Genomic DNA, 15,669 nt, shown 5'->3' on the forward strand with positions numbered 1-15,669 from the left:
GCGAGACCTCATCTTTACAATCAATCAAAAAATCAGCCGGGCGTGGTAGCGCGTGCCTGTAATTCCGGCTACTTGGAAGGCTGAGGAGGAAGGATCGCCGGAGCCCAGCAGGTCGAGGCTACGGTGGCCGGGAGCGGCCGCTGCACTCCAGTCTGGGTGACAGAGTGAGACTCCAACTCAAAAAAAAAAAGAACTCTTTCTAGATGTTTTGCCTTGGGATGGGGGTAGGGGGTGCTGAGAAACAGCACAGTAGCTACGAGGAGATATGGAATCACAGGTTCTAACTTTTGTTTGGCAGATTCTAGAGCACTTTTGTGCGCCGATGCCCACAACTCATGAGAGAGGAAGAAAGTGACCACGTAAAAGAGAGGGAGATACATGTAGGACTCAGTCCTTGAGAAGGCGGAATGGGCAGGTTGGGACAGTAAGGGATAGAAGATACATCTCTAGATGCTGGTAGATCTGGTGGGGGAAAACGAGGCGTGGTCATGGGGAGAGAAAGAGCACCGTTCATCAAGTGTCTACGAAAGGCCTGCTCTTTGCCAGGCACCACATACCAATGGCACCTGGGGTCAAGAGCTGCAAGATGGAAGGCAGAAATGCGTCAAGAATGCAGCGGTTGGCTGGGCTCGGTGGCTCAGCCTGTAATCCCAGCGCTTTGGGAGGCCGAGGTGAGCGGATTGCCTGAGCCTGTGGGTTTGAGACCCGCCTGGGCAACTTGGCGAGACCTCATCTCTACAATAAATCAAAAATTAGCCAGGCGTGGTAGCGCGCACCTGTAGTTCCAGCTACTGGAAGGCTGAGGCAGAAGGATTGCCAGAGCCCAGCAGGTTGAGGCTGCGGTGGCCGGGAGCGGCCATTGCACTCCAGTCTGGGCGACAGAGTGAGACTCCAACTCAAAAAAAAAAAAAACAATGCAGCGGTTACAGGGCCAAAATATATCCATATAGCTGAAAAGGTTCAAGAAGTCCAGGCCTCCTTCTGACCCATAAATAACTCTTTCTAGACGTTTTGCTGTGGGATGGGGGTAGGGGGTGCTGAGAAACAGTAGAGTAGCTAAAGGGAGATGTGGAATCACAGGTTCTAACTTTTGTTTGGCAGATTCTAGAGCACTTTCGTGTGCCGATGCCCATGATTCAAGAGAGAGGAAGGAAGTGACCATGTAAAAGAGAGGGAGATATATGTATTCATTACCCACACAACTGAGAAGGTTCAAGAAGTCCAGGCCTCCTTTTGACCCAGGCTGGAACAAAAGAAGGATTCTCTTGGGGCCACGAGGGCTGGGTGCTCACTACTCACCGACACCATCTTGCCCTCAGAGGGCATGAAGGCGGGCCGGTTGCTGATGCGCAGCTTGGTCTGCAGCGTGTTGAAGTTGATCTCCAGCTGGCATTTCTCCTGTACCTTGGGGGGCTTGTGCTTCCGACGGTAATCCCGGAAGTCCTCTAACTTCTTCTGCATGGCTTGCATGGTCTTCTCGGGAGTCCGGTTCTCTAGCCAGGGGATCGTGCGACGAATCCATTCTAAAAGCTGCTCCCCAAACACAAAAAACACTGCTGAAAACACCAGCAAGGTGCCTCCAGGTAAAAATACAGGCACCTGATCATTTGGAGTGGATTAACTAACCATCCTAAAATGACTCAAATATGGTTACATGCCCCCAACTTAAAGGGGAGAAGGCACCTCTGTGCATGGCGGCATGAACGCAATTTTCAGGGTCCACCCATGGCCACTAGTGATCACCCCAGCGATACCATATACAAGTCGAAAACTTAAAGTGAGCACATAAATGTGACATTTACAAGAAACTCAGGGACCAGACATTAGCAGACAAATGCTGGATGGAGCTTCCAAAACAAAACAAAACAAAACAAGAAAAACCCAAATTCTGACATGGTGGAAATGTAGTGTAATAAATTCAGCAAATAATTGGGTTTAACTTAACATGCGTTTTTTAAAAAAAGCTCAACCCCAACAAATTTATTTACTGTACAAATGCACTATAAGCCTGAAAATGACTCAATGACAAAGTATATTTTAACATCTAGCTTTTAAGAAAATCCACATGATGTAAGTGAAAATGGTAGTGAATTCCTAAGGACAAAATATGCACCCTTTCTCTTGAATTACTGCCTAGGTCTTAGAAATAGCCACCTGCCGAAAAGTTCGCCTTTTATACTTATACCTACCTGATCACTTGGAAAATGACAGCAGGTTAGAGTTTTTAAAAATGGTTTAAATGAGGATATACCTATAATTTATGGGTTCTAGGAGGATAAATGAAGGACCAAGTAAGAAAAGGAAGGCTGGAATTACTAAGAATCCTCTGTCCCTCGGTCCTGGTCATGTTTCAGTCCTGAGGTTTGCAGCTGACATTGAACAATGTCATCAAATTAAATTTTTCCATAGTGGCAGTGTGAAAATATAAGCTCAGTGATCATGAGACTGGATTGATATAAACTACTATTTGGGAAGATTCTTTCCAAGTGTCCTGATGCTTTTCTCAGTACAGACCAAATGTTGGCTCGGTGACCCAGCCTGTAATCCCAGCACTTTGGGAAACCGAGGTGAGTGAATTGCCTGAGCCCGCGGGTTTGAGACCAGCCTGGGCAACTTGGCAACACTTCGTCTCTACAATAAATCAAAAATTAGCCAGTTGTGGTAGTGCATGCCTGTAGTTCCGACTATTTGCAAGGCTGAGGAGGAAGGATCACCGGAGTCCAGCAGGTTGATGCCGGGGTGGCTGTGAGCATACCACTGCACTCCAGCTTAGGTGACAAAGTGAGACTACAACTCAAAAAAAGAAAAAGTCAGAGCAAAATCATTTGGTCTTGAGTATATGTCTCTGTGCTCAAATTCAGTCTAGAGAGAATGTGGCCATGAACTTCACTCAATCCATGCTTTTATTAGGGAAAACAACGTAGTGAGGAGACTACTCAGTTGCTGTTTTTGCTATAATAAGAACAAAAAGAAGAAAAATGTGGAAAGTGCTGTTCTAACCAAGAATCTGGCTGGAGAGCTGTGGAAAGATGGAAAGACACCACAGAAACTCGTGCTCAAGTATCTCTGGGGAGGGCTCTATCTTCCCCAAATGACCTTCTAGATTTTACAGACACACAAGGAAGGCTGAGCGGCCACCTCATAGCAGATTGGGCAAGTTCCCTGGATGCTGGGTCACCATGTGGAGAGAGGCCTCTGAACATGGAGAGTGTCCTATGCGATGTCAGTAGCTAATGAAGCAGGAAAAAAAAACCAATGCAAAGCCATCTGGGGTGTCCAACCCTGGGGGTACAGAGCTGCACGTGTCATCACATTCTGCTATCTTGAAACACACGCACAACCTCTCTGCTTTGGGATCGCTGGAAAGACCATTTGTGCCAACAGTTATGTTGCTACAAGGTGAACAACCTTGGAATGTTCCTATTTTCATCCTATCTGAGATGAAAAACGAAAGAAAAAGAAAACACTGACAGTCCGTTTTCACCCTCTGTACCTCACCCCCTGGGTGAGTATGGATGGGTCACCAGTTTCCTTTACCTCACTTGCTAGCCTCTCATATTCTTCCATCAGCCTCTCATTCTCTTGATTCACAGCAAGAACCTTACATATCCTGTTAGCTGCTGTCTCGGCCTGTAAAACACAATAGGTAAACAGGACGGCTCTGTCGACGGGGATGCGTACACAGAACGGACGAGGGAGGTGATGGAGTGACGAGGGAGATGGCGTGCTGCAAATGGTGCAGAGTCTAGGTTGGGAGGGGTAGGCTGCGGGCATGACTTGTTCATACTATGAATCATTTCACACCTTGTTTAGTTTGCACACAGACTTACACGGCAGGCTGATTATACTGTAGGGAATAATGGGGAGACATCATTAGTCTAAAACACAAACTTGGTAAAACATCAAGCAAGTTAGTAACAGAAATATATGGGTCAAGGAAACCAAGATCTTGGATCCCTGAATGTTCTCCTGAACTCTTCACTGACCTTATGACAACTGGGTGGGATCTCCCTGATTAACATAAGACTTTGGAAATCAAAGCAAAATAACGGGGTCCTAAAAACACATATATGTCACTGTGCTTGAATTCACTGAAGACCTCATCTCCTTAAATGAGTACGTAGGTAGACCTTTCTGGATGGGATCCTTCTACAGAGTTGAGTTTGTTTTAAGGCTCATTTAACCTATATGAGGAGTCACTGAGGTAATAATTAATTCTCCAGTGTCTTTTGTGGAAAGGAACTTGGGCCAGGAGTGGCAACGTTCCTTGAATCACGATTTTCTGATGGAACAAGAAGAGAAACTTGCCTGTCCAAGCTTCCAGGGTCAGAGCCTGTCACAATACCTTGCCTCTAAAGCCGTAATTGTCCTGATAACAGGCTGGTTTCCAGTTCTCATCATTGCCTAGTGATGGTGTTTAAGGTGATCACCAAAAGAATGCATACTTTGTCCACCTCAGTCTATCAGGATTCTCCAAGTAGAGGTATGCAAAGGGGCAAGAAACAGTAGAAGGCAAAGATGCAGAGCTGAGGGCCATTCTCCCACAATATCTCTTAGGTTGCCTGTCTTAAGGAATGCACATTTTTTGAGGTTCTAACACTGTTATCCCTTCCATTATTTCACATACGATAGGATGAGTCCTGAAAGATGTTGGAACAAATCACTGACCAGTGAGAGGCAATTTCTAGGCAGAGGAGAACAAGGGGGTGCTGGAAAGTCATCCATTTTCCCTTGTCAAATTCTCCCTTTATTACCCAATGCACATGGCTCAATTTACTTGGCACTTGTTTTTTTTCTAAAGCACAAATATTTTCCACAATTTGCTAATGAAATAAAGGAAATATCTTAAAAGAAAAATACATAAAATCATTTCAGGAACTGTTTAAAGTTAAAGCTGTTAAAAAAAAAAGTATGCACAGTTTAGAACTTGCCATTTAGGTTATTATAAAACACTCAGAAAGATTCCAAGGTGAAATGTGAAGCGCACAAACATACATCCAGGTATGCACACGCACACGCCAACTAAAACCAGTGCACAAGGGTGACACAACAGCCCGGACGCACATGCGTTGAGTACCTGCTCCGCGCCCGCAAAAGCGTGGTAGAAGCAAGAGACGTATGTCATGATGGCTCTTTCATCGGGTTTGGGGGTGTTCACAATGTCTGAAGGGGGAGAAAATAACACAGGACACACACACACACGCACACACACGCACACACAAAGAGGGGTCCAGGGGGAACAAAGGGAAGAACAAATTGGTTTACACTGACCAATTACTGTGTGTTTCATGAGCCCACCATCCTGAACCTCAGAAGGCCAAATGATATTGAAATGACTCACGAACAGGATCCTTTGAACCAGCGTGTTTCTTAATGATCAAACTGAGGGTTTATTTTCTCCCTCACCCTTTGATATGGGCTTTTGAAAGGGAATTCAACCCATTCATATGGGAAGCTGTCTGCTGCAGATCAGAGTTTGTTACTCCTTCCTCTCTGGTCTTTGACCCTGTCAGAGCATCCGGCTCTCTGCTCTGAGGAACCCACGTCAATCTACAAGATGCTGGGTATAGTCACAGGGCTGTCCTGTGCTGTTTTGCTGTTTCCCCACCCCCAGTCTCATAATTGTTGGGGATGTCTGCACTGTCAACTTTCCTGGCTTGTGTAGGGATGAAATTCATTGGAGAGGGCGTGTCTTTTAATACCCTCTATACATACTTACCATGCTGCTTAAAGAATCACCAAGGATCACAAAACACCTATAGAGAAGGGTACATACAGCTTGTGCTTATTATGACTCTTGCTACTCTTTGTAGTAGCTGCCGACATACGCAGCAGGAAGAGAAAAAAAGAACCACATGAACCTACGTCCGTTCTTCCTCCATTGTGGTAACACTAGTTGTTGGTAAATTGCTTTTTAACCTTGTTTGTAAACTCGGGTCAGTCAGTGGACAGAATGAAGTTGAAACAATACCTTATGATTTCCTATGGTGAAACCTAGTCATTGGATTCGCAGAGACTATGAACAGAAAAGATGTGGGGTTGTATAACTATGGAATTTTCTGGAAAACAAACATGAACAGCATGCCACTGCATGAACAGAAAGTAAGTTTCAAAGAAAACTAGACTAAAAAAGACAAATGACTGCTCCCTCAGAACCAGACTAGTCTCCTTACTCGGAGAAGGAGGAAAAATAGAGGAAAACAACTGAAAAAAAAATTCAGACACAGAAGGTGAAGGGTGAGCAGTGACTCATGGTTTGACATCCTCACCTTCTGTGCACCAGCAAAAGCATGATAGTAACAGGAAACATAAGTCATTATGGCTCTTTCATCAGGTCTGGCAGTGTATACTAAATCTGTGTGGAGAAAAGAAGGTTAACTGCTTGGATGTTCTAAAACCAGCAGGCTCCTGCTAAGCGCTTCCTCAGAGAAGTCAAAGTCATGAATCTTTTCCCATCGCCCACACACACTTATGTTGTTAAAATCTCAGCTCAAACCAAAGAAGTCATACCTGCAAAGTCATTACTCTCTGTGCACTTTTGAGAATTGCCAAGAGAAACAAAGGACTTGCCCAAGAAAAGAGCATGGTTCGCCTAGAAGAGCCCTTAAACTAGCAAGAAAGGCACATCCTTGGCCTGAAGGAGGCCTCCAGAAGGCAACAGAATGCACAAAACAGAGCATTCCCAGGGACTTTCTCTCACTATACACACAGAGGGCCTAGAAGTCAACAAGATCTCTTCTGCAACTCCACACAGAACACATGTCCCCACAGATCTAAACCTGGTGATCCCACCTCACGAAAGGTTTGTGGAGAGAAATACAGAAATAATCTTCATAGTCTTTTAAAAGCATGGTAGATAAGTTGAAGGAGAAGCTCACCAGTTTTTACTACAAATAATAGTTCATGAGTGAGCAAGCCAATTAGCTGCTTGAAAAATCCCCACTTAGGGTTCAGGGACCAACACAATGACAGAAAGTAAGGCCCACGCAGCAAGTAGGAAGGCAAAGATTTGCCAAAAGGCATTAACAACCTGTGAAGAAGAGACCTGGCCCGGACATTACAATAAAAGAACGGTGGAAATAGAAATATGTTGATAAAACACTGTGGTCATGGTAAATCTGAATGTAGGTCACAAACATTACAAACGGGAACCCCATGGAGTAAATCAGTTGGGTAATTATACCACAACGTGCTCCAAGCCCAAGGCAGCCGAGTTCAGAACCGATCGCCAGTAGACTCTTAGGGGCAATTACTCCAAAAAGATAAGAACACAGTGTGTGAGTAGCCTTCTGAGTCATTAAATGGGAAAGATGAATAAAAGTAACAGAAGACTAGGAGGAGGAAATGCACACAGCGCTAACACGTCCCATCTGCCTGTAAGGATCGACAGAATGGACATATGCCCAGTGCTGGACTCAGAGACTAAAGAAAAAACCCAAGAACTGAGAAGAAGAATGCTAGCAGTGCCAGAGTAATTCTGCAATGCTCTTGCTAATCATTATACACGAGTGTTTGAATATGAACCTTACCCTCAATTTGAGAAATTAGGGAGGCATTAATAAACTGGAAAATAAATTGACTAAATGTTGCCTGTTTTGTTCTTTTTTTAGTATCCTGGCTATTAATTCAAGGGGGAAAACTCTGCATAGTTATTTATTATACAGTTATGTATATATAGTTTTATATATATAGTTATTTATTATACAGAAAGGTCAAAGGAGAGACCATACAAATATAAATTTAGCTTAGAGAGGATGGATAGACAAAGAGGAAAGAACATTTTCTGTGTTCCTGCTTCATTCCACTTTCTCCCTTTAAAGAGTTTTTGAGAAACCATAAGTAGAATTCTGAACAGTGCATTCAAGTGTTAATATCCAATAAAACAGATGTTTGGTAAAATGGTTAAATTAATAAATGGGCAAAATTAGAGTCCTAATTGAAAGAACTTGTATCCCCCGAAAAGACATGTTGATGTCTTAACCTTCAGCCTCTCTGAATGTGACTACTTAGAAGTAAGGCCTTTGCCCATATTATCAAGGTGTGGTCACACTGGAGTAGGATGGGCCCTTCATCCAATAGGACTAGTATCCTTATAAGAAGAGAAGATACACAGAGACAGACACAGAGGGGAAAGGCCATGTGAAGACAGAGGTAAAGACTGAACTGATGCTGCCACAAGCCAAAGAATATCTAGGGCTTCTAGAAGCTGGGAGAGGCAAGAAATGATCCTCCCCTGGACACTTAAGAATCCTCCCGACTCCTTGATTTCAGCCTCCAGAACTGTGAGAGAATAAATTTCTTTAGTTTTTAAGCCACCCATATGTGGTAATTTGTTACATCAGCCCTGGTACAGTCACCCAAAACAAGGAAGAAAAGAAGACTGACTACTAATTATCGAGCTCTTAATTTTCCCTAACGATGCTAACTAGTGGAAGCAATGGACCATTAGAGAATAACAATAAAAGTAGTATATGAACATGAATTCCTTGAAGGCAGGACGTACATCTCATTATCTCCTGGAGCATCTGGCAGTGAGTCTTGTTTATAGTAAGTGCTCAGTAAATGTCTCTTGAATGATAAGTTATGGTAAGTGAATACATGAAATGAGTGACTGGTGTTCACATATCTGTGCCTTAAATGGTGTGCCATAGGTACAGTTTACACGAATTCACTACCTAAAAAGGGCATACAAAGTATGTGAAACTAGTCTCTAGAATGAGTGGTGCTAAGGTATAGACATTCTTTCAGATCTAACTAAATTAAGCTTAATTTACACTAATTTAAAATGAAATGTGAAAGTTTGGATGACATTTTGATGGCTCAATGCTCCATATTCTATATTTCAATTCTATAACTTCTAGCTGGAAGGAAGGATTTAAAAATTTTTTTTTCTTAAGTATGTCACAAAGGGATTTATTCGCTAGACTTATCTCTCCATGATTAAGGAAATCATTATATTGATAGAAAAATTAAAAAAGGAAATCATTTTTTGAAAATTATAAACAAAAGCATTCTGTTTCTTTGCCAAAGCTGAGCTTTTAAACAAATCCTTTTTCTATAGTTTTGTTGGCTTACTTGGGGGCAGTATTTTTAAAAAACGTTTTATGAACAAGCCACACATGAAACTCTCTAGTACTCATGTGGTCAGTGACAGAAACTTGTTAGGAACCTACCCTAAGTGCTTCAGATGTAATTTAGCTGTAAAGTTTTACGAGGCCCCTGTGTGTAGCCATAACATTTGTAGTCCACCGACTTTCTGTAAATCATTAAACGCCATTTTCATCTCACCTTCAGCATCCAACATTTTAGGAATATCCAGGTGTTTCTCCGCAATTTCCATGGCCAAGTTAATATTTCCTATGGGGTCATCCTGCAAGAAAACCAACACAATCAGTTTTTAGAAACATATTCTGAAACAGTTCACCAATTGTCTATATCTAAATATATATTTATATTTAATTTAGACAAATATATATAAATTTAGAACGTGTGTGTGTGTGTCTGTGTGTGTGTGTCTGTGTATTCTGAAACAGGAACTGTGTGCAACATTTTTGTTGTTGTTGTTGTTGTTTTCGGTTTTTTTTGAGTCGGAGTCTCACTCCGTTGCCCAGACTGGAGTGCAGTGGCATGCTCCCGGTCACTGCAGCCTCCACCTGCTGGGCTCCAGTGATCCTTCTGCCTCAGCCTTCCTAGTAGCCAGAATTACAGGTGTGTGCTACCACACCCGGCTAGTTTTTTATTTATTATAGAGACAAAGTCTCGCCAAGTTGCCCGGGCAGGTCACAAACCCGCGGGCTCAGGCAATTCACTTGCCTCGGCCTCCCAAAGTGTTGGAATTACAGGCTGAGCCACCGAGTCTGGCCATGTGCACCATTTTTATACACCTCCCTTTGGGCAGGATGCTTTCCCACCCACATACAACCACAACAGCGTAAGTAACTTTCCTTCTCATCCTTTCCCAATTACTTCAAACATTTAGAGAAACATCAAAAAATCACAGAAACCACACAATCCATGCAACTGCAATTCATCAGATGAGAACAAAAGGCTTAAAAGAACAAATGCACTGGCAAGAAAGAACACTCTGAATACATGGGAGCATTTCAAGTCTATAAATAACAAAATTTAAATCATTCTAAAAGAAATCATGAAACATACACTTTCCGGCTTTGGAAGGTAATCTTGGAGGGTGTTTAACACTCTGGTTTTAAAAATAAGAAAGTTGAGGGGTAAAGAGCTGAAAGGGCAATGAGTGTTGCTCTACAATGTTAAAGCGAAAAGAAATGACAAAACCTAATGATTTTGAGTTCATGAGGAAATTTTTGTTCTTAAAAGTGCCTTTGTTTATCTTCTACTGTAAAACTGGCTAAATATATGTAACATAACAAAATAAACTCAACCAGAAGTGAATAACTATCCCTTTGCACTGGAGACACTTCATGGATCACCTACCAGCACCCTGACTGCACTTTTGTATGACATAGGGAAAAATGAATCACTTCATATTAAATAGTAGAGTATTGGAATCAATTATTTCATTGCAATGATATTTGGCTTGTAATGGAATTTTAGATGTTGAGAAACTTATTTGTGACAAAAATCAAAATTGTATATCTTATATTTTTCTCATGTGTGGTAATGTGTGAAACAGTCACCGACATGCATTGCAGGTTCATTGATACATGCTGTGCAATAGTAATTTGTTTGATGTCTTCTACCTGGTGTTTTTCTATTTGAGTAGACAATGAAGTCTTGTTTTCTTTCTCCCACATTAATAATATGTAGTTTATTGTCCTGTATGTAATGAGATGTGGAAGGATGCATTAGTGATTACTGAAAACCACTTCTCAACTGATCAATCATATCTCAGTATATATTCCATCTCTTTATTTGCTTTTTTATGTAATTTAAATTGAAAACTTCAAGGAAACATTTTTTTTTAAAGCTTTGTGCTGGCATAAGCTTATTCTGTATAATCACAGGCAATCTCTTAATGTCCCCTGAGAGGGGACATCTGAGTGCAAAGGGCTAAAATAATGAAGACAAAGAAGACTTAACATTTTTTGTTTTGACCTATTAGATAAACTAACTATTATGCATTTGAAATAAGATGGGAATAAGATAGAAAACTCAAAATGAAAAGTAATGTTAGTCCTGGGATGACTTGAATGAATTTTCACAGTAAAGTTATTTCAACATTTTAGAAACTGCAGTGCTTTGTAACATGCACAATCAGTTTTATATGGTAAAACATTTGAAGGGTGCAGGCTTCAAACATATTCATAGGGCTCAATGAAGCAGCTCAAAATTAGATTTCTGGCCTACCAGAATATACATTTTCTCAGGCAAATAAAGTTTTTAACTATATGTTGTTTTTAACAGAGCACATCCTTTTTGATTGAAAGCAGTTGCTTCATTAAGCGAATTTTACCTGCATATTTTATGCAAATGTTTAGGAAGCCAAATAGTTGAAAGTTTCTCATTTTTAAAAAGTATAGATCGATGCCGCAATAAAATCACAGAGTGATGATTCTGAGACTTTGTGAAAGCTGTTTCACATAGACTGTAACATACAGTGATAAAATGTGGCAATTAAGTATTTCCTAGCTCAGCCATTGGCCACATAACCTTGGGTGGGTCACTAACTTCCCACTTCTTCTTATGTAAAACTGGGATAATAATAGTACCTACTTTATAGGGTTACTGTGCATTGTGAAGATGGAATGCATATGTATGTGTGGTTTATATATATACATATATGCGTGCATGTGTGTGCCTGTGTGTGTGTGTGTGTGTGTGTGTGTGTGTGTGTGTGTGTGTTTATTTATGTATAATAGTGCCTGACCTGGCTTTTATGTATCAGTTGCTGTTGCTGGCATATTATTATCATTTTCTCATCCATCTTAGATGGTCAATTACAACAGGTCTATTGACCTTTCGTAAACAAAACAAAACAAAACAAAAAAACTGACCATTATAACTGCTGATGAAACTGAGTCTCACTAGTACAATCCCCTCATTTTGAAGATGAAATTAAGATTAATTGAAAAAAAAATTGTACACTGTCTCTATGTTTAAAACATTTCAAAGTAACTCAAGGGATAAGAAAATATATGCTTTGAAAAGCCGAGAAAAAGCTCCATTTTCTCGGTCAACTTTACAGTATTGTAGTCTTAATATTTAGGATACAAAATGAGTTCTTCATGGGCTACTCCGTAGTCATGGAAACAGGCTGGGGGTGGAGGTGGGCAAATGATAACTGAATAGATGGAGAAGCCAAGACACTCTTCTTAGAACCATCCATGCCACACGGGTGAGGGCAGCATGCAGGAGGGTGAATTCCACGCCAACACACAGCAAAGGCACGGGAACGGCGAGCTAAGCACACCAGCACCCAAGAGGAAATGTGCAGGAACCACCACTGTGGGATATGTCTCAGGGACGGGCCGCACTTGTGACCCTTAAACCTCCACACTCAACATTTCTAAGGCAGCATGGATCATCCACAAGATCCAGGAGGGGCACTGATTTCTTTTTCCATCACAGATGACATTTTAAAACTACTTTTAAGGAAAGAAGTCAAACACTAACCTGAGCTGTAAGCACACTAAACCCGCAGCTTAAAGGGAGAATTAAAGTTTTCTAAACTGGATTTTCTAAAAAAAAAACAAAAAAAACAAAAAACAAAAGACAAACCCAAAAGACCAAGCCATCCCCAAAAACTCTGTTTCTAAGGCTGTGACTAATACCTTATACCAATAGCGAGATATTTATGAAACATTCCTTGTGGGAAAAACAAGTTAAGCAATTCTGAGTAAATATGTCTACAACTAAATTCTCCAGAAAAGGTAAAGGAAACTAAAAAGGCTTGGCGTGTTCGAACCTTACTTTTCCTGTAAAATATAGGCATTGATTCTCATATTTACACTCCAGGATACAAAATCTCTAAGAAACACAGAAACCCTGCATAGTAAACTAAGCCAAATCAACAAACATATCTTGATATGGGCAAAAAGGGATGACCCGGCTTCCAGTGCTGCCCTCTCTCATTACAGCAGATAAGTTATTTTCTTTTCATTTCTATTTTTGACTACCCTTCATATATTCTTCTTTTTAAAATGTAGTTACTTAATTTTTTAAGAGATGGGGTCTCGCTATGCTGTCCAGTCTGGTTTCGAACTTCTGGCCTCAAGTGATCCTCCCCTCTCAGCTTCCCAAGTAGTTGGCACAACAGGCGTGCGGCACGGTGCCTGGCGACCTTTACACGTTCATCATGGAAAAGACTAGCTGGGAGAATCTGCTTTTTCCTGGTGGCCTTTTCTGTTGGCAGCCACGGGGTTTGTGCTAGTTTAGTGCTGATGTGCTCATTCGCAGGACGACATGCTGAGGCAGGAGGCTGAGGACACTGCATGCTGGGCCACACAGAATGACCTTGTTCAGCTTTGAGTAGTCAATGAGGTCGGGCCGGTGTCTGTGGATGAGGGCACAGAGGCCAAGGCCATCTTTCCAGCTGCACAACCGACGAGAAGAACAGGAACACGTGTGAGTGGAGAGGAAGCAGCAGCCAGCTTCTGCACTTAGTCAGACGCTGGCCTTCCTGCTGACTCGATGCACGGAAGGCCCCGGGCACCTTGCTCCTTTCCCCACCCAGGGAGCTTGAATGCCTCTGAATGCCCATCTGCTTCCCAGGGTCCGATGTGGACTTCCACCCCGCTACCCTTCTCCTCTCCGTTTCCTCCAGCATCAGGCTCAGACTCGCCTGAGACCCTGCCCTGATTCTGGCCCCTGTCTGGTCTGTGCTGGCACAGGCAGTGACAGAAAGGGACATGCCTCTACTGCTGTCCCTGTCCTGCAAGTCCCAGGTTTCCTCCTTTCTCTTCCCCAAGTCTCCGTCCTGGCCCTTATGCCGGGTCTGCCCAATAAACATACACAAGGACATTTATCCTGAAAACATCCAGAACCGTGTGTGTGTGTGTGTGTGTGTGTGTGTGTGTGTGTGTTTTAAGGTAAAGGCATACAGGTGAGGGAGGACATGCAATTAGCAAGCGGATGTTGATTTCAGGTCTGTTTCCCCACAGACACCAGAACATGTCTAAATGTTCCTTAGACAAAGCTGGGCTCTGAGCTTGCCAGTGACAGTGGAGCGGGGAGGGGGATTTCTGTTTTTCAGAGAGTCGGAGGTGGAAAGAGACCCCAGTGGAAGTATCAGCACTGCACTGTTGAAGTGCTTGAGCCGGAAAAGGAAAGCAGGAAGGTGAGTGGAGGCACGTCTGGCTGCTCTGGAGGAAGGATCTTTCCACTTCCGAAAGGGCAGAGGGATCAGGAGTGGCAAGTGCACGAGGGATGCAGACTCTGCTGGGCTCTCACCCCTTACTGGGAAGCAACAGCCATTCCTGCTGCCTCCTCCCAACACCAGGTGAAGGCATAAAGGCCCAAGTGAGTTGCATGCTTACACCCCCAAACTGGGAAGAACCATCCTAGCACTGCATACCACTCACTTCTAAATACGGTGCTATTTTATCAGCATCCCAACCCCTAATCGAATGCTCTCCCTTGGGAGACCCTAAGCATCACAAATTCCATAGCTTTAGCTCCCTGCCAACACTAGCTGCCCCTCAAACAGGAGGATGCCCTGATGTAAACAAGCATCGCTCTCCCTGCCACCCAGGGATTCTAGTAAGAGCACAAGGGCCTTGGGACCCCTGGGTGCTCACCTAGTGTGGAAGTTCTGAATGTTCACATTTCTGTAAGGAGCGGTTTTCCTCTGACACCAAAGCAGCAGACCTTCTTTGGCAGATGTTTCTGTAATGACAGTAAAGAAGAGCTCACAGAGAAATACTCACCGCATAGTTCACCCAATTCCCAGACCCTTTCAAAACAGACCTCCCAGGGGCTGATCACCAAACACAACATCTCTTCTGGTGGCTTCTGCAAGCAGATGGCAGCCACTACCTTCTGATAATGCTGAAAGGACTTCGAAAGGACAGTGCTGCTGCCACCACAAGTTGCAACATAAGAAAACACTAAAGCCAGACTTCAGGGTGATTAGTAACTTACCCTGATTTAAATTAAAATAATTTTTTTAAATGTGGGTACCCCACTGTATAAGGTGACACTGAGGACAGCTATTATTCTGAACCTGAGCTTCTGTGCCCAATTTTGAAAGGAGGGCTGTGGAGGCCGGTGGGTGTTTCAGACCTCCCCCTGCCTCTTGACTGACTGAATCCTTAACGTATTAGGAAAGCGTGACACTGGGTGCAATCTCTGAAGTGAGTCTGACAGGACAATCCGAACCTTTGTATCAGCTTAATGTTTGCTTTATACAATCCTGAAAATTCACAAACATAAATAAATGAAAGTAGTCTACAGTGTCACTCACACACAGACAAAAGATGATGACACCACACCTCCCATTCATCTCGTTTTTAATTCACACTCTTAGGTAAGTGGAATTCATGGGAGCTGCCATGTCTCAAGTGTATTACCTTACCCAGTGACTTACAATACTTAGAGGGCTTTATTGGAAAATTTCAAGTTTGGCCACTTGAGTTTTGACTGAGTTCAAAAAAACCACCACCACCTGTGGTGGCCATAAAAATGTGGTGCTCAGACTTCCTGGGCTGCAGCTGCCAGCACAGGACAGAAAACTTTAGCCCTCTGAACACGCCC

At 42.8% G+C, this 15,669-nt stretch overlaps 1 protein-coding gene across 1 annotated transcript in view; it reads right to left on the bottom strand.

Annotated features, from left to right (window-relative positions):
- ACTN2 (actinin alpha 2) overlaps nucleotides 1–15,669 on the bottom strand; it is a 53,410-nt gene that overhangs the window by 23,437 nt on the left and 14,304 nt on the right. The window contains exons 5-10 of the mRNA XM_008049933.2: nucleotides 14,715–14,802; nucleotides 13,432–13,510; nucleotides 9,289–9,370; nucleotides 6,270–6,355; nucleotides 3,538–3,630; nucleotides 1,300–1,530 (exon numbers count right to left, since the gene is read on the bottom strand). Of these exons, the coding sequence (XP_008048124.1) occupies nucleotides 1,300–1,530; nucleotides 3,538–3,630; nucleotides 6,270–6,355; nucleotides 9,289–9,370; nucleotides 13,432–13,510; nucleotides 14,715–14,802 (659 nt within the window). The remainder of the gene's footprint in view (nucleotides 1–1,299; nucleotides 1,531–3,537; nucleotides 3,631–6,269; nucleotides 6,356–9,288; nucleotides 9,371–13,431; nucleotides 13,511–14,714; nucleotides 14,803–15,669) is intronic.

This window comes from Carlito syrichta, unplaced genomic scaffold, assembly GCF_000164805.1.
Source record: "Carlito syrichta isolate Samal-C Ts95f unplaced genomic scaffold, Tarsius_syrichta-2.0.1 Scaffold56983, whole genome shotgun sequence".
NCBI classification, from domain to species: Eukaryota; Metazoa; Chordata; class Mammalia; order Primates; family Tarsiidae; genus Carlito; species Carlito syrichta.